Source organism: Trichomycterus rosablanca, chromosome 16, assembly GCF_030014385.1.
Source record: "Trichomycterus rosablanca isolate fTriRos1 chromosome 16, fTriRos1.hap1, whole genome shotgun sequence".
NCBI lineage: Eukaryota > Metazoa > Chordata > Actinopteri > Siluriformes > Trichomycteridae > Trichomycterus > Trichomycterus rosablanca.
Window position 1 is genome coordinate 3,420,866 of NC_086003.1, and position 25,030 is coordinate 3,445,895.

The 25,030-nt window shown below is 39.0% G+C and overlaps 3 protein-coding genes across 7 annotated transcripts; 1 reads left to right on the plus strand and 2 right to left on the minus strand.

The window, feature by feature from the left end:
- The first annotated feature begins 249 nt into the window (after positions 1-249).
- nudt2 (nudix (nucleoside diphosphate linked moiety X)-type motif 2) lies at positions 250-12,485 on the plus strand. 4 transcript variants are annotated; one of them, XM_063011384.1, is made up of 3 exons: positions 250-273; positions 11,532-11,658; positions 11,743-12,485. In XM_063011384.1, exons 2-3 carry the CDS (start codon positions 11,535-11,537, stop codon positions 12,063-12,065), a joined length of 447 nt encoding a protein of 148 aa, XP_062867454.1. In that variant the 5' UTR covers positions 250-273; positions 11,532-11,534; the 3' UTR covers positions 12,066-12,485. The 4 variants fall into 4 exon arrangements, with proteins under 4 accessions (XP_062867454.1, XP_062867451.1, XP_062867452.1 ...); XM_063011381.1 differs by lacking the exon at positions 250-273 and adding an exon at positions 6,486-6,504; XM_063011382.1 differs by lacking the exon at positions 250-273 and adding an exon at positions 8,984-9,089.
- Positions 3,420-6,800, minus strand: rfesd (Rieske (Fe-S) domain containing). The gene is made up of 5 exons (XM_063011380.1): positions 6,453-6,800; positions 6,291-6,331; positions 5,989-6,162; positions 4,078-4,112; positions 3,420-3,958 (listed from the first exon to the last, which is right to left on the minus strand). Exons 3-5 carry the CDS (start codon positions 6,146-6,148, stop codon positions 3,668-3,670), a joined length of 486 nt encoding a protein of 161 aa, XP_062867450.1. The 5' UTR covers positions 6,149-6,162; positions 6,291-6,331; positions 6,453-6,800; the 3' UTR covers positions 3,420-3,667.
- Positions 12,486-13,849: 1,364 nt separating the features above from the next.
- On the minus strand, positions 13,850-22,988 carry ube2r2 (ubiquitin-conjugating enzyme E2R 2). Of its 2 annotated transcripts, XM_063011457.1 has the most exons (7): positions 22,963-22,988; positions 22,382-22,623; positions 19,908-20,111; positions 18,372-18,458; positions 18,183-18,280; positions 17,943-18,077; positions 13,850-17,131 (listed from the first exon to the last, which is right to left on the minus strand). In XM_063011457.1, exons 3-7 carry the CDS (start codon positions 20,082-20,084, stop codon positions 16,876-16,878), a joined length of 753 nt encoding a protein of 250 aa, XP_062867527.1. In that variant the 5' UTR covers positions 20,085-20,111; positions 22,382-22,623; positions 22,963-22,988; the 3' UTR covers positions 13,850-16,875. The 2 variants fall into 2 exon arrangements, with proteins under 2 accessions (XP_062867527.1, XP_062867526.1); XM_063011456.1 differs by having other exon boundaries at positions 22,382-22,973.
- Between the last annotated feature and the right edge of the window lie 2,042 nt (positions 22,989-25,030).

A 25,030-nucleotide genomic window follows, 5' to 3' on the forward strand; every position in this document is an offset into this window, starting at 1 on the left:
TCTGGACTCAATGAGTTGGCGCTCCTGACTCAGCACACTCCGACTATTGCAACACATCCAGCCTGAATAACAGCACAGCTGTAGCACAGGAAGCCAGGTCCGGTCATTACAGCACCGTGCTGTCGGGGTTTCAATAAGAACCAAATAGAACCAAGGATCCGGTGAATAGAGAAGCTGATGATTGCACTGAACAGATGTGGACAGCTGCAGAAAACCCAGACAAGAGCAAAACAAGAGCGAGAGCGAGTCATTCAGACTACACACACACTGCAGGTAGAAAGAACACAGGTACACATTTTCCCCTCACACACACAGATCCAAAATTTTTGGCACCCATGCTTAAAGGTGCAATAGTCAGTTTCTATTACTGCATTTACATTACATTTACATTTTCAGCATTTAGCAGACGCCTTTATCCAAAGCGACTTACATTACAGTATACAGTCTGAGCAATTGAGGGTTAAGGGCCTTGCTCAAGGGCCCAACAGCAGCAAACTGGCAGTGGTGGGGCTTAAACCAGCAACCCTCTGATCACAGGTCCGGTACCTTAACCACTAGGCTACAGCTGGCCCTGCAAATAATTATTATAATTATATTTAATACATTTAAATCATTTGTGCTATCAGTCAGCTGGGCGCCTACACAGATATGTATTAAAAAGGGTATTCCTGCCTTGCGTCCGGTGTTTTCCCCCAGTGCACAGTGGCACCTTGGCATTTACATTTCACATTTACAGCATTTAGCAGACGGCTTTATCCAAAGCGACTTACATTGCAGTTACAGTATACAGCCTGAGCAAGTGAGGATTAAGAGCCCTGCTCAAGGGCCCAACAGCAGCATCCTGGCAGTTGCTTGAACCAGTGACCTTCTGATTAGTAGTCGGTATCTTCAACACTAGGCTACTGCTTGGCAATGGTGGGGCTTGAACCAGAGACCTTCTAAACACAAGTTTATTACCTTTAGCACTGCAACCAACACCCTATATAAACACCCATATGTTCAAAAGTTTGTGGACACCCTTCCTAATAAGTCCAGCCTCAGTCTCACCCGTTGCTAACACGTGAATAAAAACAATCATATAAAATAAATTATATGCTGAAGCAGTCACAAACGCTCTTTTGAATGAATGAGGACAGATTCCCACAGACACACTCCAGAGTCTTGTGGAAATCCTTTCCAGACGAGTATAAGTTCAATTAGAATGATCATAGTTTTGGAATAATATGTCCAACAAGCTTATAGTCTTACATATAGTTCTACATTTTTCTGACCCTTTGCCTCTCTACTATTTGACTAAGCACTGGAAGTGATTGTAAAATGAATAAGTGATTTTATACCATGGTGATTTTTTTAGGTCAGTTTCAGCAGCATTGGGTCGTTATATATAAAAGCAGCATTATTTCTGCATGAGAGCATATTCACTTTTACCCCAAAGCAATCCTTGACCGACTACAGGTCTATTGTACAAAAACGATCAAAAAGTAGTCATTTTTTTCTGCTGTATCAGTGTAGAGTGTAACAGAGCACCCCATTACTCTTCCAATCCCTGTTAGAGACTCTTCGCTCACTTAACTAGATTCATGATCGATACAGTTTATTTTAAGCTTTTTCACGGTCAGTACATAATCAGATTTGTTAAAGTGCATGATGTTGGAACGCTTGGGTGGCGCATCAGTCTGAAACGCTAACCCAATATCACAGAGAGTTCAAGCTCCAGACTTTTAATCTCAGTGTTACTACTGACCTGGCTGGGTGCTCAACAGGCAAAATGGGCCATGTCTGCGGGAGTGACTGTCACATAAAATCTGTGATGTAATATATAATTCATCATAATTTGACCACATAAAGTATAAATCAAATCAAATTAAATGTTATTTAATTAAGCTTCATTGTGAGGGATTCAGCTTGTTGCTACTCCAACATGGTATCTACTGTCTGATCAAGGTGTCTGCCTAGTTGTAGCCTAGTGGTAAGGTACTGGACTTGTAATCGAAAGGTCGCTGGTTCAAGCCCCATTACTGCCAGGTTGCCACTGTTGGGCCCTTGAGCAAGGCCCTTTACCCTCGATTGCTTAGACAATATACTGTCACAGTACTGTAAGTCGCTTTGGATAAAAGCGCCTGCTTAATGCTGAAAACGAATGAATGAACTTCAGTTTAGTGTTCCTTCATTTGTGGTCTGTAGGAATTCGCCACTGGCTGGTGAAAAGAAGAGCTGCTGACTGCTGAGACTGCTAAAGTGCTGGGATAGAATATTAGAATACTGGACTGTTCTGCCATGCATTGGCAGCCTTATGACGTTTTCTTGTTCATTTCCAATTAGGTGTAGGTTTTGACACCTGTGTTTTGGTAATAATCATATAATAGTGTCTCCTACTGCTGAGTAAAGATTAACTATAAAAACAACATATAAATTATTCTGTAGGAAAAAAAACATGTTGTTCCAAATTCTATCTGTGAGCCAGAAATGCTGTGGTGTAAAAAATTAACCTCATATTCAGGAAAAAGGATTAGTGTTCAACATCCACACTGTGGCTAATCTCTCTTTGGGTTCTGCCTGAATAGACTGCCAATGAACGGCAGCATGGCAGCATGTCCTTGAAGCGCTTCTTTTACACCTCCAAAGTGTCACATCAAACACAAAGACAACCATTTAATTATGAGTTTATCAAATGTTTCAGTTAGAAGTTTTGCTTTTATTGGGCATGTTTATCCTGGCAGTGTTGGAATTTCAATGACTTCTGCAAGTGTTCTTTTTCTGAAACTAAGTAATTGGAACACATACTACTATGTCTAAAAACAATTTCAGCTTTTTTTATAAGGTTTTCTAAACATATTGGTGGTGTAGAGAGTTTTATAATGTCATTTAACTTAATAGCACAGCTTACAAATGTCTCATTAATTATTAATTAGGATTTACTACAGCTAGTGACATCTCTGTGCTCATATACTGTAAATTGGGCAAGTTTAATTAATCTATTTATTAAGTAGTCAGATAAAACATGTATGGTGGGAGAAGAAAAATGTAAACCCAACTACATTGTACCACTGACAAGCATTGTTGTGGTAATATTTCATTCTGGAGCTGTTTTACTGCCAAAAAAAGCTGGGGCGGCATGGTGGCAAAGCTGGAATAGTGGGTGCTGGGCAGCAACTTGGTACCTAAGAGTTTGGGTTTGATTATTGCTCTTTTCGCTACAGAGGCAGATTGAACTCTTAGCTCTTAGTTCTTAGTCTAGAACCGCAACTTCCTTTATAATTTATTATTAAATCACAGAAACATAGAAATTCGACTGCTTTACCACCAGATAGCTCAGACATCTACATTTTTCTCACTTAGTCTGCGGGCATCTGTTGGTAAGCAGTGGAAGGTCTATTGTGTCATGAATTTCAGCTTGCAATAACTCCAAACAGAGCTGGTTTAAATAAAAAAAAATCATAATCACCTTTATTATCAGTAATTTTTCAGTTTGTAGAATTTAATATTAAATAAAAAAAAGTATTTGACTCCCTCGGTTACATTTCTGACCCTGAAAATAAATAAAAGTCCTCTATAAACTATGTAAGCAGAAAAAATTGAGGTATTGTGTTACTCTGTACATTTGTATGTAATGCTAGGTTATAATCAGCAGCTCTCTTCTGATATGTTGTACCAGACAGTTAACAGTTCATTCATCGGTCTTGTCTGAATCCTGCTGAGCTTTCTTCAGCTGTTCTTTGCCCTCTTCGGTCTGGTAATAGTCCGAATCGAGCCACCCTGGATATGTGGACAGGGTCACAAAGATGTTCCCGTCCACCTCGTTCACCTTGTGCACGCGTTGCTTTATGCCTTTGGAACACCAGCGAGGCGGCTGGTCCTTTCCTCTTTGATTGGGGATCTTGTAAAGTCCTTCTCCTTCTGCCAGACTGATCTTGTACTTGTGCTTCGGACAGATAATGCAAAGCTTGTTGGCGATTTCCTGCATGGAAAACAATTTGATAGATAAACAGTTAAAAAATAAATAAAACCAAAGAAGCATTTTTGCCACCATCATGATTAGTGTGTGCATTTAAAGGTAACATGCTAATAGATGCTCACCTCAATATCTCCATTTAACAAGGCTCCGCCTGCATCTGTGGAGAACAGGTTTCCATTAATACAGGACCAGTGTGAAGGGTTCATTCAGGCTATTAGTATTTTTAACACGGTTCATACTAGTCTGCCATTGCCACATGCTCTGCACCTTCTCAAGAACTTTCCATCGTTCTTCCTCAAGAGGCGTTCACATAATTCAGACAGACGGCTTTATCTGAATGACAAAACTCCTGTCAGTATCTTTGGACAGCTTCTCTGTTTTCTCAAAATCTTTTTCTAGCTCTGAGATGTGACATTTGGCTGTGTGTCCAACCGTCCATTAGTGATGGAAAAAAAACGTCACCCTAAATAAATGAACTAATAATTTATATCTGTTAATTGAGATGTCTGTCATGGCAGCCTTGAGATTTTTCAGTAATTTCTTTAACATTTTCTTTTCTGTGACTGACTGATTAAAGCAAACACTATTTTGGCCATTCTGTAAATTTGCTGAGTAAAATATCCACACAGCAATTAAGATTATTTATTTGGTGGTGTAGATCGTTTTGTATTTCTTTAACTTAATTCATTCTTAGCAATTGTGACTTATATGGGCTCGAATAAATATGGCTGGTTTTACAGCACACATTAAAAACAGCATTAAACAGTGGTCTCTTGCCAAGGTTGGGAAAGAGGTAAAACTGCAATCTTATGTTTGGAGGAAATTTTGTCTGGATGGTCATATAAAGAATAGAAACCAAACAACGTTTGCCATAATTTAGATGCTCCTGGAATATGGTTGACTCTGTCTTTAGTTAAGTAAGCTTTATGGTCTAAGAGGCTGCTGGGAAAGAAAAGCCTGCTGCTGCTTTTTGTTTGTCTAAAGGATCACTTCCTTGTATTAGATCAGTATTAAAATGCTCATTTTTTTGTGCAAGCCCTTTCAAACACGGGGCGAAACGGCAAGGCTCCTCACTGGAGGATTAAACCCAGGTCCCCAGTTACCTTATTGCTGTGCGGGCACAAGGCATCAGACAATCATACAAACATTCACTCACACATGTTTGATACAAGCAATCCAGCCTAAGCCTAATGCTTTTGAAATAGGGGCTAGTTCTGAGAAGAAATCTATGCAGATGTGGAAAGAACATGCAACGCTTGTCACAGGCATAGACCAAAGGATCAATGCTGCTGTACAGCACCCACTTTACCAGCTGTGCCAAAAATGGCATCACACAACTGTTTGAAATAGTACAGGACTGTTTCAGAAATAAATGACTTTAAAAGAGAACTACTGAAACTACTTCTAATCTCTGGAGTCCCCAAAGGCCTGTTATATCATAGGCCTGATACTAAAAAGCTCTTAAGCATGGTCTTTCATTTTTGCCCCATCAATGGCACAGAAAAAAGCAGAATTTATAGGCTAAACAGGAGCCATGACCATAATTGACAATCACATCACCTATAACGTTACACCTTGGGTGAAATTAATGTACATAGTAATTAATCTTTATGACATGATTGTCTTCCTGCCTGTCAAGATGAGCCAGGTTGGTGATGTAAACTGTAGGTGCCTACGGCTGATTAATGAAGACACTCATGAAAGAACAGGAGATTCATTTATGCGCTTGTATTTTTCCCACTCTTATCATATTGCAATTCGCCGTCACATGTACCACCACTGCACTGGCTGAGGAGAACTGAGACTATCACGCAACTGCTGGGCACATACTTTCACTGCAGTTGTACAGCAGCAATGAACCCCTTTTAACCGCTTCTCCCTCAAACACAGCCTATTGTGCCTGTTAGGGTGCCCGACCAGGTTGATAGCACCGCCTGGGATTTGAACTCGAGAGCTCAAGATCCCAGACACCTTAATACCCTATAGGAAATAAGTAAATAAAAAATAAGTAAAGATTTCTTTTAGTGACTTACGGTAGCAGTGCTGATCCATGGCATAGAAAACTCCCTGGTGATGAATCACAAGGATATCTCTCTCGCCAACTGTGATGTTGGTGCGTTTTGCCTGGATTAGGTCTTTCTTCTTGCCCACTAAGAAAGAGCTACCAGGTTCACCCGTTTCCACAGGCGTCATTGTGGGTACAGTGTCTATTAGAAAAAATGATCTAACATATTTTGTTTGTCTGGAAACACTTAACCAAAACACTTTTTTCTACATTAATTTATTTTTTAAATAATAGACTACAATGTAATTAAACTGAAGTCAAATAACTAACCAGAGTTGTGGCAAAGTCCTGTTAATGGCTATCAAAAACAGCTGATTGAAGTAAAAAATAAGGGATATAACTTGGTTAGTTGTTTTTTTCCCCTCACAAACGTATGTAAAATTTACTGTATACATATATTACCAAAAATATATAATAATATTGTGTTTTCACCTTTAGATGGGCTTTACAGTTCCACAGGCTGCTGCACTGGACGTCGATGAGTGTAAGTGGCTTCTAAGCTGGCCTGTTATCACTGGAACCGTGTGAAGTGCAGTTTGTCCTATCAGCTCTGCAGATCAGACTCTCCTCAGCACGTCTGACTTTATCTCACTTCCACACTCTGAATTTACTCTAAACACAATTCTAAATAATTTAACACAGCATAATAGCACTAATAATTCAGACTAGCAACATACTCTTTATTTGCCTGCCACATATTTGTAATTTATTTACAAATAACTCTTACTATGTCAGCATGTGACCACATCATTTTACAAGTCTTAGAATTTGTACAGTTTTGCCCAAACTCTTACCAAAAATTTACTTTAGTTTTCTTATTAAATTTTACAATGGTGCATTTGTAACCATCGTTATCAAACCCAAGCTCTAAGACCAATAATGACAGTCATTGAAGCCAATTTGAAGCCTTGGTAAATCTTATTAAAAGTTCTAAGCAACAGCTTCAGTTCATTCAATTCAATTCAGTTTAAAGAGATTTATTAGCATAACCGTTACAGTAGTCAACTGTTACTGTGTATGTGTGTATTAAATATACAATATTGTTGCAGGTTTGTCTACCATGAAATACTTGAATTGATCTAGGTGTGAGGGAGTGTGTGACCAGATATCCCTAACAGCTTTGTGATGACGTCTTTGACGTAGCTGATAGAGTAACAACTGCACAGCAACATGTGTAATATGGACTAGGGTTTGAGCCTTCGCTTCAGTGATCTGCCCTACTTTAAATTGCTACTTGGTGTAAATGAGTAAATGAACATGTCAGTGTTTGATGCCCTGATGTATTGGCAACCTGTCCAGCATGCATTCTTGATTTGTTTCCAGTTTTAAAATAAATAAAATGGGCCCACAGCATCACTGCAATTGGGTTATTTTGGTGGCATTGACAGGGTGGCCACCCATGGTGCCCCCTTTTTGGGTCAAAATGATTTAAATTTGTTGCTTGCCAGCAGAGCCAGGCATGAAGCAGGGTTTTTAATCATTACTAGAAGTTGCCAAAACCCATGGTGAATTCTGACTACATAATAAATATGATGGATAAAAGAAAGTTGGGCAGCGCCGATGTTTATAAATGTCAAAAAGTTTACAATAAATTATTGCCATTAAAACAGGACAGCTTCTTGGATACCAAACCAGACAGCTTAGCTGCCAGCACAACAATCCAATCTTTAACTGGACTTTATCCCAGCAAACACACAACTACCACGCAACATTTTTCCTGCTTTATTTTCAACTTTGTGTTCACCTGTCTGAAACAATTTGGAGATTTTATTTTTAATGAGCAAGTTAAAATGTTTCTTTTTTTTTATGTTATAAATGTGATAGCACAATTTTAAACTTGTAATGCTATAGCCGCTCAGGTGGCGCAGTGGTAAAAACACACGCTGTTCGCCAGAGCTGAGATCTCGAATACATCGTATCGAATCTCGGCTCTGCCAACCGGCTGAGGCTGAGCGGCCACATGAACAACAATTGGCCTGTTGTTCAGATAGGGGTGGGATTAAGCCGGATGGGGTCTCTCTCTCAGACTAGTGCGATTACGACCTCTGCTGGCTGGTTGGTGGCGCCTGCACGGAGATGGGAAAGGAGTGCGGTAGAGGGTGTGGCTCTCCATACACAGCGCTGCACTGCACTCGTCAAGTGTAGGTGATAAAATGTTCGATTGCTGTGCACGTGTCGGAGGGGGCGTGGAGCAGCCTCGTCCTCCCCAATCAGGAGCAGGGACCAGCATTAGTGAGAGGATGATTGACGGGTAGAAATTGGATACGCTAAAGTGGGAGAAAAAGGGGGAAAAAAAAAACTTGTAATGCTATTAGCTAAAACAATTATTTTATTATGAAGCTAGGCTATATAAGATACCACTTTACATTGTATTTTACTTTAACAAGAAATTACAATGTTACAGATGCCAAAAACTGTGATTATAACAATATTGTTTTTACGTTTACGTGATTGTGTTTGCTGGGCTTCAGTAGTGATTTTTGGCAAACCCAATGGATCTGCAGATTCTAAAAAACATTTTACTTTTAGATCAGCTAATTGTACTCAAGTTCATGTAAAGAAAAGTTTCAAATCATTGGAAACCGTGAAGTTTAATTTAAGGATTTCCTGCCATGCTGAGTAAAAAGGTGTTGAAAACAGTGGGAAGTGAGAGTGGATGTAAATTTAACACATTTAGCATGGGCAGGAATATAGAGTTACTATCATTGTTCTGGCTATGACAACCTCACCAGCCTCCACTTTATACTTTTTACAAGAATGTAGAATTAGTGCGTGTTTATTTAAAAGGTGAGAACGTTTGTGTAGACTTGAAAAGATTGTGTAATAAACATGTGAATATAATAAGACAGTTTCAATCTGTACATTAGCAATTTGTTTATCTACCCTACTAGCATAGTGAACGCGAAGAACCATTAAGCACTATGTAGGGTGTAGGGTGTAGGGAGGACGTGGGATTTAGGACATAATCACCGTCACAACTCAGCGCCTGCGCAGAAGAAGGTCGGCGTAACCTGCATGTAGCTACCAAAACATCTCCAGTTAGTCTATGAATTAAATAAATATTGTTCAGTAAGTACATATAGCGTAAGTAAATGGTTTTAATTTAGTAAAAAGTTTAGTCTTGCAGTGGTAATTCGGAATGAGGCTAGAATGAATGAACGAAACCGACTAGTACTCATTAGCTAGCAGTCTTTAAGCTATTTTGACCTAAAACTGGTACTAAAAGTAAAGGAAGGACCTCTGACCTCTGTATGTTTGCCCATAATTTTGGCAAATGTTGATCAATTTTCAATATTCTTTTACTTTCAATTCAGTTCCACTTAGAATGACATTTTTGCAGTGATTATGATGCTACCCACCACATATTAAGCGTGAAGCATCAATACTATTTAATGAAATCCTAATTTCACAGTGATATTTTCATAATAACAATACATAACAGCTTTAAATATGAACAATAAAATGCTCATTTATGACCAAATTCAACTCAAACGGGTGAAAGCCTATTGTTTAGATAAGTTGTTCAGGACAGATACAAATAACAATAATACAACCCATTCCTTTATACTTAATCAGAAACACAAATCAGATTTTCAATGTATGGTTGGTTTAAAATAAAGTGATTCACATTGGGCATTCAAAAACCCTGTCATTTGCATTACTTGACTCATGAACGACAAAACTATTATGCATTGCAATCTGCAACCAAAGCTTTTTGTGTCAGGATGGAGTCTGGCTGCATGTTAAACTCTGTACCTACAATAATGTTCTTAGGAAAATCACTGCATCTATTTTTAAATAAGTACATTTGTTTAAATCTTCTCATTGTTGCTTATTGGCATTTTTTTGTTTAAAATCTCCATTCAAAATGCTGGACTGGTTTTGCTCTTAGTGTTTAGGGCGTAGCACTGTCGCCTCACAGCGAGAAGGTCCTGGGTTCGATCCCCAACTGGGCGGTCCGGGTCCTTTCTGTGTGGAGTTTGCATGTTCTCCCCGTGTCCATGTGGGTTTCCTCCGGGGCTCCGGTTTCCTCCCACAGTCCAAAGACGTGCAAATGAGGTGAATTGGAGATACTAAATTGTCCATCACTGTGTTCGATATAACCCTGTGAACTGATGAACCTTGTATAACGAGTAACTATCTGTCGTGAATGTAACCAAAAGTGTAAAACATGACGTTAAAATCCTAATAAACAAACAAACTACACATTGCAATCTGCAACTAAAGCTGTTTTGTGTCAGGATGGAGGCTGCATGTTAAACTTAGGAAAAGCTAAGACTGCATCTCTATTTTTAAATAAGCACATTAGTTTAAACCTCATTGTTACTTACTGGCATTTTTGTTTAAAATCTCCTTTCAGAATGCTGGACTGGTTCCGCTCTCTCTTTATGTTCATCTTATTTTACAAGCTGTTTCCATTTTTAAATAATTAAGCATGAAGTCTAGTGGATATAACAGTTTTATTGATATTAGACTTATTAGTTAATAGTTTGACCTTTAGCCAATGACTCTTAGAATGAACTCAAATATGAGAAACTCGGATATGAAATTCAAATTGCAGTTGTTCGTGTGAAAGAATTTTGAAAATTGATCAATATTTGCCAGATTTATAGACAAAGGTACAGAGGTCCCTTGTTAGACACTAGAATCTTTTCTTGGGTGAATATTAAATAAGAGTCTGCAGGTATTTTTGAAGGGTCTGGTCACTTGAGAAAACAGCTTTCAGTGACACTAATGAAGTATTATTTGCTTACTGGTGGTTCATTGAGGTTTGGATTGTTTTCCAGGTGTGCAATTGTACAAAACATGTCAAATATGGAATTTCTACTGAATTTAGACTAAGGGTGTCAGGCTTTAGTCTCTTTTAGAAATGGACCTCATTAAACACCCCAGATAGATTGACTTTTTTTTGCAGTTTCAACCAATATTTGCTACGTTTACTATTTTGTCTATTCGCCACACTATAGTACACTAAGTACATCATCTACATTTTCTTCTACATATTAATTCATAAGGATGTATGGAAAATGTCACACTTGCTCAAATAGATTATAGACAAAATATTTAATGTCTCTTTATTTTTGCTGTCTGTGGGTCAGCCGTTATCATGTTCACTCAGGTCTTTATGCATGCTGTATTTAACATGTGAATTATGAGTAATATTCTTCAGCCCAACATTTAATGAATCTCTGATTTTGTTCCAAAATAGACATTAGTCCTAATGCTACATTAGTGTATGCTCATCACCCAAGCCGCATCATACATATAAATGATCTTTAACTTTTCAGTCTGATGTGCCTTTGGGTGTTCCTCCTATTAATCAATTGTCGTTTTTGAGTGATTTTAAGAAAATTACCTGGAATCTATTTTTACATGCAGTGTTTTAGTTTTTTTAATAATAGATATGTATTTCCTTAGTCCCACGCAATGAGTAATGTGAAATAAACTATTATCGGTTTTGGTTCATAACTAGATTATAACCTAATTGAGGTTTTGGATTTTCATTTTCAGATCATGACACTGCGTGCATGTGGATTTATAATATTCCGGCGTCTGGCACAGCTTTCTTACCCAGACAACGTCGAGTACCTTCTTTTGCAAACCTCCTATGGAGAACACCACTGGACCCCACCAAAAGGTGCAGTAATGCAATTACCCAGCTACTATTTGCAGAGGCATCACATTGTAGCATCTAGGTGACTGTTTTGTGTCTGACCTTTAGGTCACGTCGATCCTGGAGAAGATGACCTTACCACAGCGTGGAGGGAGACCGAGGAGGAAGCAGGATTAGGTCAGGAGCACCTGCGTGTTGTCGATGGTTTTCTGCAGAGACTGCATTATGAAGTGCGGGGAAAGGAAAAGGAGGTTCTGTATTGGCTAGCTGAGCTGCAGGATCCCAGCACGAGTGTCAGACTGTCGGATGAGCACCAAGACTACAAATGGGCAAAGGTAGAGGAGGCGTGCAGGCTTGCCAAGTACCAGGATTTACAGGACACGCTGAAAAACGTACATCAATTTCTGGAGACAGGAGAAAAGAAACTGTGACTCCTGGGGCAATAATAATAATAATATATTGTACAATATGTAGTTTTGTACAAATTTTACACCGTCACCAAAATTGAAAAACAAAAAGCTTTCTTCGAACGAAAGTGCTCAGGTCTGAATGTTTTAATATGAAAAAGGGTGTTGAAATTTTACATCTTATTTGCTGTAAAATGCTAGATCAGTGGTTAGATCCTGGACTAGTAATTCAAGGTCACTGGATTAAGCCCCACCACTACCAGGTTGCCTCTGTTGGCTCCCTGAACAATATAATGGGTTGAATTGTATTCTGTCACAGATTTAAGGTGCTTTGGATAAATAAATGTCTGCTAAATGCCATAAACGTAAATACAGTCAAAATAAAGTTATACCTGGACCAAAAATGTCATTGGTTCTCATCTCACAATAAAGATATTAATGTTATTGGTCCAGTCTTCTACTTATCTGTTGTTCTACAGTTTACAGATATAGTTCTGAAGATCAGTGATGTGAGAAGGTCTTCAGTATGAAAAGTATGTGCTGTAGGCTTAGAATGCAGTGGGCCTGAAACATAGTTCCATTCCAAAGGGACAAAGCTGTTTAGACAATGTAGGTGCACAACTGCATGAATGTCATGATTAATACTGTAATTTGTAACTGCTCCGAAGAATCCGGTTCATTATGTACAGTATGCCTACAAAGTCAAAAATGGACCAGCCCCAAGCTGCCTTCGAGGTCTAATAAAACCTCGCTCTGTACCACGCAACCTCTGAGCCACTAGTCTCGCTAAAATGTAATATGATGTATGGAATATGGACCTTACATAAGTGTGGTTATGCATGAACACAAAAACACTTCACACACACAAACACTGAAACAATTTATTTAAAATAAACTGTGGATCAAATTTAGATGATCAGCTTCGTCCCCCATTACGACCAATATTGATTAAATGTGCTGGAAATAAACTCTAAAATACCTTTCTCCTTTTATGGGCGTTATCAAACGGCCAGATGGTTAACGGATACACTAGTGGACATGCCAGGTCTAATATAATGGCTGGTGAAAGTGGACAGAAAAACACAAATACAGAACTTCTATGCCCATAAATTCATCACCAGCAACCTTTTTTTTTTTTTTTGGTGCTGCCCACTTATTTCTTTAAGTGAAATGTATTTTTTTTCATGTACTAAATGTGTTTCACAGCTCCAGGACTTCACACTAATGGGTGCTACATGGTGTGTACTTTTACTGTTAATAGTGCACTAATCGTGTGTGGTTTGTAAGACCAGGTTTGTCTTTTGAGCTCTGTCTTTTGGAAGCATAGCTTGGCTCAGAAATCCTAAACTTTTGAACACCTTTAAGACATCATCATTGCCATCATTTTCATGTTTGTAAGGGTCGCAGTGGGTCCGGTTCTCCTGGAATCACTGGGCGCAATGCAGCAACACACCTCGGACAGGACGCCAATCCAACTTGGAGCCATTTGGTCACCCCTTCCCCCAAACGCAGACAATCCGGTCTGCATGTAGATGCCTGTCTGGCTGGCTGACCGATAGCACCACTGAGGATTTAAACCCTGGATCCCAGCGGTAGTGGGCTAGAGTAATTTACAGAGTCGTGGTACAGATTTCTCAAGACTGGTAATCTGGTTAGAGATTAAGGCTATCAACATCAAAACTAGTTGCCCAAATGTTAAGACTTGTTATTAAATGGCGATCAAATAATTCGCAGTTCTAAATGAAAGACCTGATGATTTCATTGAAGGATCCTACACACACAGAAATAAATCATGGTCAAACAAGCACTATCTTAAATGACCACACCGGACATGTTTTTTTTAATTCCAATGCATACTTCGAATAATAATAGAAGTAGATCCTTTTTGCAGTGACTTTTTTCATTACATGAACATTCGTTTAATGCGATTCTGTGTTACACTACAATAAGAGAAACAAAACAAACTTAAAGCAAACCATGATGGAATCGTTAAGCATCCACCTTAATAAGGCATGGTAAAGGATTGCAGTTCATGTCCATTACGTGTGGTTATCTTAAACGGTGTTGAAAATTCCATAAACACACTCGACACACAAGTAATAATAGACGATCCATTGATCAGACAATCCATGACCGATCAGAGTCACAAAAGTTTCTGAGCGCATGAGAAGTCCTATAGAAGGGAGCTTCAGTTTATAATGCTGTCCATATGCAGCGTTTGCATTTATTTCCACAGTAAAACATCCCCTCATGAGCAAGTTTTTTAAAATCCTGCTTTATTCCAAGAATTATGAAGAGGTTAAAAGGTTGTCTATTAGCTCCAGCTAATGATCAGAGTGCTGAGTGTTGTCGCTCATAATTTCTGTGTTTCGGAGCTTCTGTGAACAGGTACACATACATCAGCGTCCTTGGCTAATTTGCTGGGTTTCAGCGAGGGCGTACCTGAGACCCTGTGTGCAATAAAGTCCAAATCCCAGTCTTATTAACGAGAGCACATCGTGAGCCTCAAGTCAGAAATGACATTTTATAAAACACATTTAAACAAACATCCATGCATTTGAGAAAAAAAAAAAAGAAAGAAGGAAAATAAATGCAGGCTTTGCTGTGGCCTGTGGACGAAGCGAAATTTTCAAGTAGGGGATGACGGGACTCACTGAGAAGCATCCTTGGCAGTCCATCATTTCCGACCCCATACCTCAAAGCTTAGGAAATAAATTCATATCCAAACTATCAGAACAAAGCCGGCTCTGATGTTAGAGTAAAAGAAGGTGAAAGACACGAGATGGTTACGATTAGGTGCAAATAACCCACTAATTAATGCACATAATGGATAGCTGGACTTAAAAGTGTCAACCACAAGTGTGTTCTAAATCACAACCAAACGTGAGATGAAGTCATCTGTACTAAAGCTTTCAAGTGTAGCTCTGATTCTGGTATTCATGCTGATGCTGAGATTGTTTGCATCTCTACTGCTGTAGCACCTGAATGCACCTTTCCATCTCAATATACTCTAACATTTAATGGCTCGTTTGAAGTGTTTTAGTTCTAAAACGTAAGACACGTGACACTCACATGCAGTCAAAATGCCTTTCCTTCTGGATTCCTAAAGTCAACCGTCACCTTACTTCTATATCAAATACTTACCTGGAAAACTTAAAAAGGAAAATAAGAAACAGTCACACGGGACGTTAAAATGAAGGGGTTACAGGACATAGAAGGTGTATAAAAACGAACTGTTGTTAAAGCAATGGTTAGATAAAGAAATAATAAAAAGATCACCCAATACATGTTTGTGTCTGCTTGCTTCTTTTGAGGTGCACTAAAGAGCTTCTTAAATGTCCATAAGTCTAAGTAATTGATTTTAACACCTAACATGATTAACAATAAGTAGGGTCCACATACTTTTGGCCATTAGTCAATATGTCTAAGTAGTATGAAACAATGGTAACTAATTTAACTGAGTTACTAGAGTTAAATATTTAAAAACATTGTTATAATATAAAACCTGGAAAGCTTGGACTAAGGACCACTTTTATATCCCACTTCTTCCAACTACTTACATTTAGGGGTTACTCTGCACCCAAATTTAGACACTACTTCAACTACTACTCCAACAACCTGTTAGAAAGGCGACTGTACTTTCATCTATCCATGACTGTGTTTGATATTAAACTTGTGAACTGATGGATCTTGTGTAACGAGTAACTACCGTTTCTGTCCCAAATGTAACCAAAGTGTGTAAAACATGACGTTAAAAACCTAATGAATAAAAGCCAATTACTCTCACTCACTCATTTTCTTAACCGCTTATCCAATTAGGGTCGCGGGGGTGTGCTGGAGCCTATCCCAGCTTTTCAATGGGCGCAAGGCACACAGTAACACCCTGGACGGTAGCGCCAGTCCATCACAGGGCAGACACACACATACACACACACACATTCACCTATGGGGCAATTCAGTGTCTCCAATTAACTTGACTGCATGTTTTTGGACTGTGGGAGGAAACCGGAGCTCCCGGAGGAAACCCACGCAGACACGGGGAGAACATGCAAACTCCGCACAGAAAGGACCTTGCTGTGAGGCGACAGTGCTACCCACCGAGCCACCGTGCCGCCACAAGCTAATTATTTATTTGAAATTTTCGATTCACTCAACAATCGGTTTGGGCTGAGCCACCCAAACTCAACCGTGTTCATATAGTGTATTTTAAGGTTGAGTTTTATGATTTGTGAGCTAGAACAACAAAGAAGCAAATGTCAGACCACAAATATGTCTTGGCTGATCAATGAGTTTACGATTCAAGGAAAAGCGCATGTTTCACATTAAACATTTGCTTAATTATTCCTTTAACAGGGACAAACATCAAAAGAAAGTAAAAGAGACAAGACCAAGACAATGCAAGACGATACTTAAAGACAAGCTAAAGCAGGTGATTTAAAAAATGAGAACATAACTAAGCTTGAAATAACTGGACTGAGAAGCTTGAGTATCCAAAAGCCCTGAGGTTCTGAGACAGGCTGGGGATAAAAGACGTCTGTAGTAACTCTAATGATTGATCCTAAATCCTCAATCAGGAATCAACAAAACAATGTCACGTCTTAAGCGCCTCTTACAAAGAGTTTAACTACAAACCATGGCGTTTTGTTCTGCCATTCGCAGCGACTCCTTACTGGGGCTCGAAAACTCAGGGCAGGAACGGCTCACGTTTACGGGGTGGATGCAGACGGAAAGAAGATATTCTGGGACAAACAGTGAAGGAGGACAGGCAGACAGAGAGACAAAGTGGAAAACGGTGCAAAGGGGAAAGGGTCACGGAGGCTCAGACGTAAGGAGGTCAAGACTCCTCGTTTCCGGAGTCGTCCTCGTCACCGAAGCAGTCTGCGCTCATTTCCCCACCCAGCCCGCCAGCCTCCACGTCGTCGTCGTCGTCCTCCTCTTCCTCGATGTCGTCGTCGTACAGGTCGTCGTAGAGCAGGTCGGAGCTGCTGTCGTGGGAAGGCACTTTGGTCTGGATGCAGTACTCGGCCAGCGTGGTGGGCACCTTCACGCCGTCCCGCTCTGCGTCTGCCTTCGTGGACAGCACCTGCTTTCTACACAGAGCGGAAAACAACAAACAAAAATTGTTTAAATCAATGTACAGATGTTGCTAATTCCAACCCACTTAGCCAAAACATTAGAACCACTTCTAAATGCGTGACATGCCTAGTTTGCAACAAATGTGCATGCTAAAGTCAGGGAAATATTAAATACTAAGCTGAGGTAGCTGCTCATTGCAAATTAATTTCATTTATTTAACTTATTAGGATATTAACGTCATGTTTTACACTTTGGTTACATTCATGACAGGACAGGTAGTTACTCATTACACAAGATTCATCAGTTCAAGTTTTTGTACTATGGGAGGAAGCCAGAGCCCCTGTGAAAACTCACACAGACACGGGGAGAACATGCAAACTCCATACAGAAAGGACCCGGACCAATGTGCTACCCATTGAGCCACCATGGGCAGACAGAAAGACATGAGTGACTTTCATAAGGGCAGACAATTGGGATTAAGCATCTCTGCTGTGCCAACAGACAATCCACAAGCTGCTGACAGGTTGTTGGGCGGCCAAAACCCAATGATACCAGAGGACAGAAAGGCTAAGAGAAGAGCTACAGTGGCTTAAATTGCAGATCATTTTAATCCTGGTGAGAGCATTGAGCCCTTCAGTGTATGCAATAAAGAATTATGTTGGTCCTCCCACCCTCAGACACAGCCAATAATGTATGTGTATGCGTTTGGCCAGCCGATAATTCAAATTTGAGAGCTTGAGATCCCAGCAATGGTGGGATACATTCTACTGATTTGACATGAGTAAACTGGTGTTTGTATAATTAAACATGCAGAAGTCTTCGTACCGGATAATCTCAGCATACTCCTTGTCCTTCCCTTTGCTGTCTCTCCATTTGCGAAACATGACCGACGCGTCCACGTTGGCCGGTGAAAATGTGTTTGGCTCATTCAGCAGTGAAATCACGCTCAACAGAATAGTTCTACAGATACAATTATATATAGAATTAGAATGCGTAATAAAATTCATGAAGATTCATGAAGATTCTCCTCCCAGACAGAAATCTGCACACTCCCTGAATAAATACCTGACATTCTGAGTAGGGTTCCACCTCTCTGAGGGTAACTCTCCACTCTGAGGGTCATCCACAGGAGGATGCAGGATGGAAATGCACACGTCACCATTCTGAGTTTGAGACACAAGTCACGTTATGGTTATAAATACAACAGTCTGGACAAGCTGGTAAGTTAGGACGTTGTTATACTGCACTGTTTACCTCGTAAATGTTCGGGTGCCACATCTTGGTCAGGAAACGGAAGGTTGGAGGTGAGTATGGGTAGTCAATAGGAAACTTTATATGGGCCTAAATAAGAGAAACATGTCAGGTACAATTCTCTAGTGTGTTTTCTTCGTCATTTCCGATAGCTGTGGCCGTAATGTGTAGACCAGTTAGCTTGAACCAATAGAATGAATAGAAATAAAAAGATATTTACAAAACATGTCCACATGAGTAAATCTGACATGACAACTGACTGTGGCATATTAGAGGAGGAGCACAAGGCTGTTTGGGCACAGATAGCACTATCAGGGAACATTCAGTTCTGCCTACGTCACCAAACCTCACTTCTGACCTTGCCAAAATTTATGACATTCCTTTAAATTTAAATTCCATTAAGCACTTTCTAGGGGGCATGTTATCATAACACTGCATCACTCTACATCATGTTAAAATGTTAAAATAAACAGAATGCTGCGAGAGACTCTCGGTCCGTCTACGTTTCAAAATTTCTATCTACCAAATGTATAAATATCTGCATGAGGATTACATAACCTGGAAAAGAGAAGTGAGAAGAAAAGGGAGCTAAAAGTAATTAAAGACCTGACGGTACATAAATAAGTCTCTTATTACAGCCAGCAAGCCTGTGGACCTGAAAGCCCACTGACACACATCTAAGTAAATAAATAAATCATTTTATGGTCATCAAGATCAACTTGATAAGGTGAAGTAAGGTAATGCTGGGCAAAAAAGTGATGTTAGTGCACCCTCTTGTGCCAGTTTGACATCCAGCAGTCAGCTGATCCACCCTTTAGAGCTCAGTAAGCAAAGTGTCACTGTACAAAGTTCATCCTGGGACAGATTATACAACCATGCAGTAGGTCGGTCTAAGTAACATGGAAAGAATATTACAAAACAAAAAACAACCCATCATTTGCTGTAAAAGGGTCACACACGACCTGATTTTGTATGATTTATGGACACAAATTCTGGTGTGGGTTTTTTAAACACAGTTAATAAATTAAAAAAAACACACCAAGAGCAAAAATAAACAATCTACAAATAAATCAAAATCAATAACAGTAGAGGAAGTGTATAATAATGTGCGTTAGTCTCCTGTAAGATCTTCCATGAGAAATTGAAGGCTTTTACTCACAATATTATTAGAAAAACCAATCTAATGTTTAAGGACTTACTGCTATTAGCACCGAGAGAGGTCATAATTGCACTGCATTACCTGCCATTAGAGTTACAAGTGCATGGCTTTAAAGATCCCAAAGCTTGAAAAACTTGAAAAACAGTAAATTTAAATATAATGGTGCACTTAAAAAATTGTAAAAATACTTAAAACATGTATATAAATAAATATATTCCTATTAACTATATTATATTTCTTAACTACATTCAGTATATTCATTAGCATTTTAAATATTATCCACAATCTATCTGAGTCGCATTGGTCACCCACTAATGGAAATCCAATCCAATTTCAGCTTCATCAGTGATGATCAGTGAGCAAACGTTTCTGGTTCCTACCTTAAAGTAGCCACCTTCGTACAGTGTGTTTGGGGGCCCGAATATGGCAACCTCCCAGTTGTACAAGTCTGACTCCTCCACCAACGTAATGCGAAAACCCTCCACTGGCTCCTCCTGTAATGACTTGAGTTCCAGCATTAGGGCCTTTTGGGAGCTGGGCATCTGCTGATGAGCCATGGCAGCTGTGTTTCTGTCACCTCACAGCTAGGGAGAAAGAGAGACAACTTTAATATGTAAAGAACAAAGTGTATGGTTCTCACAATGTTTATCTCCTGTTGGGTGCTGCAATAATCTTCTAATAGGACTTTCAAAAAATTTAACACTAAGAAAACATCCAGGGCAGGGGTAGCTTAGTGGTTAAGGTACTGGACTTATAATCAGAAGGTTGCTGGTTCAAGCCCTGCCACTGCCAGGTTACCACTGTTGGGCCCTTGAGCAAGGCCCTTAACCCTCAATTGCTTAGACTGTATGCTGTCACAGTACACAAGTCGCTTTGGATAAAAGGTGTCTGCAAAATGCCGAAAATGTAAATGTATGTGTGTATGTGTATATAATAATCACAACTCTCGTACCATTATGTTGCACATGTTATATGTTCATTATTATGTTCAGTTCTTGCACAACTTTTCTTTGTCCCTTTTGTTCACTTTAAATTGCTTCTATTTTTTTAAATTATATTTCATGTTTTTTTGTCAATTTTAAATTTTAAATTGACACTGTTTATATTATAAAATATTTGTTTTTAGTATAAATATATTTTGTAATTACAAATGTGGCCGAGCAGTCACAAAAGCATTTCACTGCCAGTTGTACTGTGTATGACTGTGCATGTGATAAATAAACCTTGATTTGATATACTGTAGTATTATAATTAAATTTAGAAAAACAACAAAACATTACAAATTACATACATTACATTAATTCCCCCAATAAAGTTTTATCTTATCTTATTTGAACAGGTTTGTCAAAATGTTGCACAGGACGGTTTCCTTAAAACATCAGTATCAATATATCACTTAGATTGTGTCATTTGAACATAACATAAAACATAACCAGTTATATATGCAATATAGTGTTTGTATTTTTATAGTTACATAACTCACAAATGATCAGTAACTGATGAAAAAACATTGCAGTGTTGCTGCTGTATAACCTAACTCAAGAAACATCAGATGTGTATTTATCCCTTGACATGACATGTAATTTTTCATGATCAGTTTGTGTACTTTCTAGCTTTATTGATTAGTAACATCAGTATTCCAGAATAATTGTTGATCTGTCAGACTGCAACAGATAATACTTGAGGAGGGAGGTATCTTCCTAAATGAAATGTGCTCTAAAACTAGATACAATATAATATTTAGGTTGGTTCCATGTGAATACTGTAGTATTATAATTTTATTTAGAAAAACAACAAAGCATTACATTTGAACAGGTGTTAATATGTTGCACAGGACGGTTTCCTCAAAACATCAGTATCAATATATCACTTAGATGTAGTCACTTGAAATAAAGTTTGTTTAAATTTATTATAACTAGTGTGTCAAAATGTTGCACTGGACTGTTTCCTCAAAACATCAGTATTAATATATCACTCAGATTTTGTCACTTGAACATAACATAAAACATAACCAGTTATATATGCAATATATAATCTAATCAATAAGGGAGACAGCTTGATAAATGATTGGTAATGCTTAACATATCCAGTTGCTTTCAAATAGTAAAAAGAACACTTTAACCTCAGTTTGTTACATTCAGGAATAATGAAACTTGTTCTAAAATAAAACAAAATGTCATATTTAAGTTGCTTCCGTGTGAATACTAAAGTATTATAATATAATTTAGAAAAAACAACAAAACATTACATTTGAACAGGTGTTAATATGTTGCACAGTTTCCTCAAAACATCAGTATCAATATATCACTTAGATTTAGTCACTTGAAATAAAGTTTGTTTAAATTTATTTATTTTAATCACAATATTTAGTACCTGTTAAGTCCTGCACTAATTTTCTGCATTTTCTGCGTGTTATTAACATGATAAATGGTTCTACACAAAAATATTACAACAGTAATGCTAAAAATATCCAGTTGCTCTCAAATAGTATAAAGAACACTTTAACCTCAATTTGTTGAATTCAGGAATAATGTTCTAAAATTAAATACATATTTAGGTTGGTTCCATGTAAATAGTGTAGAATTGTAATGTAATTAAAAAAGCAACAACTAAACATTACATTACAACAGTTGGGCCCAGATGTTGCACAGGACTGTTTCCTCAAAACATCAGTATCAATATATTACTTAGATTTAGTCACTTGAACATAACATAAAACTTAACCAGTTATATTTGCAATATATAATCTAATCTAATATCATTTGTATTTCTGGTGTTTGTATATTTATAGTTATTTAGCTTACAAATGATCTGCAACTGATGAAAAAACTTTGCAGTGTTGCTGCTGCATTACCTCTTTATAGCTCCTCAGGAAATATGAGATGTCCTCGTAGATCAAACTTCTTTCCTCGTGTATTTCTCCCTCGATGTGACATGTAATAACCGAGCTGAATAATTCTGGAGGATCAGTTTGTTTACTTTATGTAGCTTTAATGGTTAGTTGGTAATGTCAGTATCCAGAATAATTGTTGATCTGTCGGACTGCTACAGATAAAACTCGAGCAGGGAGGTGTCCTCAGTGATATAAAACCAGATCTATGAAATATGAGCAAATCCACAGCGACAGTTTAATATTTATGTCGATATTAATGTGAATTAAATGAGAATATTAGCTGTCAGCAGCGCTTCAGTCCGATTCTCTGATCCACAGCTGATCCGCTGCTTGTTTACATTCAGTTAGCTTAGCCAGCTAGCTACTGCAGCTTCACAATCAGGCTAGAAAAACACCCATAAATCAAACGCCCCCCCCGATTAAAACCGATCAGACATGATTAAACGGACAGATTTTCCTCTAAACCACGATATCATAACTAACAATAAAAGCGAAAGTCTGTGTCATAAACACAACGTGCATTAAAAAAATAGTGCTTTCACCGTTCAACAACAATCGCCCTGTCGACGCTTCCGGTTAGCGCGAGTCGTCACATGGGCCCTTCTTGCGCCATGACGTACAGTTAGCAAGAGTGCTAGTTTATTTATTTATTTATTAGTTTATTAGGATTTTAACGTCATGTTTTACACTTCGGTCACATTCATGACAGAAACAGTTGTCACTCATTACACAAGATTAATCAGTTCACAAGATTAATGCCAAACACAGTCATGAACAATTTTGTATCTCCAGTTCACCTCACTTGCACGTCTTTGGACTGTTGGAGTAAACCGGAGCTCCCAGAGGAAACCCACACAGACACGGGGAGAACATGCAAACCCCACACAGAAAGGACCCAGACCTCTCCACCTGGGGATGAAACCCATGACCTACTTGCTGTGAGGCGACAGTGCTACCCACCGAGCCACCGTGCCGCCCTGACTGCAGGTTTAAATGTCAAATTTTGCTTTATTCATTATTAATGTTGTGTCTGGTCAGGACCACGGTGTGACCACGGTTTATCACCTTAAACACAGGGCACTAAGCAGGAATAAAGTCAGGAAATGGTGCCAATCAATTATACTTACAGTAATGGAGGACAAACAAAAATTTAAGTTTTCATTTACGGCATTTAGCAGACACTTTTATCATAAGTAACTTACAGTACTGTGATAGTATATTGTATAAGCAATTGATGGTTAAGGGCCTTGCTTAAGGGCCCAACAGTGGTAACCTGACAGTAATGGGGCTTGAACCAGCAACCTTTCCATTACTAGTCCAGTACCTTAAACACTAGGCTACAACTGCCATAAGTAACAGAAGGTTTTTAAGTATTTAAGATTAAGATTTACACACATGTAGGTTAAGTGGTAGCTCAGCAGCTAAGGTTATCTAGACTAGTAAAAAGGTTGCTGATACACGCCCCACAACTGTAAGGTATCATTTAGTTCATGTTTCCTTAGATGATGAGTAAACACAGCAAACCCACAACCAGCATTCAACATTTTTGCAATGCAAGTTACGAAGAGTTTGGTAACAACATTGCATATAAACATGACCACGGGACAGTGGTAGTCAGTATTGTTTGTTTGTTTATTAGGATTTTAACATCATGTTTTACACTCTTGGTTACAGTCATGACAGGAACAGTAGTTACTCGTTACACAGGATTCAGCAGTTCACAAGGTTATGTACAGTAGAACACAATCTCCAATTCATCTCACTTGCACGTCTTTGGACTGTGGAAGGACACCAGAGCACCCGGAGGAAACCCACGCAGACACAGGGAGAACATGCAAACTCCACACAGAAAGGACCCGGACCTCCCCACCTGGGGATCGAACCCTTCTTGCTGTGAGGCGACAGTGCTACCCACTTAGCCACCGTGCCGCCCTGGTAGTCAGTAAGCAGAGCTTAAGTCGATCAAGTGGACGGTTGTGGGTTCAAATCCCATGTAGACACTGTTGGGTACATTGGCTGACCGTTTGCTCTGACCCTAGCTTCCAGGAAATGCATTCAAAACACTTTTCATTGTACTGTACATGTGTAAATGTATATATGACAAATAAATGCATTCAATCTGCTCTAGGGTGGCTTGATGGGTAGCACTGTCGCCTCACAGCAAGAAAGTCCTGAGTTCAATCCCTAGGTCGACTGGGGAGTTTGCATGTTCTCCCCTTGTCTGTGTGGGTTTCTTCCGGGAGCTCCGGTTTCCTCCAACAGTCCACAAACACATGCAATTGAGGTGGACAGAAGATACAAAATTGCCCATGACTGTGTTTGACATTAAACTTGTGAACTGATGAATCTTGTGTAATGAGTAACAACCGTTTCTGTCATGAATGTAACCAAAGTGTAAAACATGACGTTAAAACCCTGATAAATAAGTAAATAAGATAATAAACATTACTCTTATTGTACACTCGTGTTCACCCCATGTGCATGGGGCGGGTCTTTTGACATGGGTGCGTCTCAGATTGATCAAACCGGCTGTCAATCATTCGGGGGGCGTGTCCATCATTCGGGGGGGCGTGTCCTCAAACTGCAACTAGCCAAGGGGAGGTACACAAA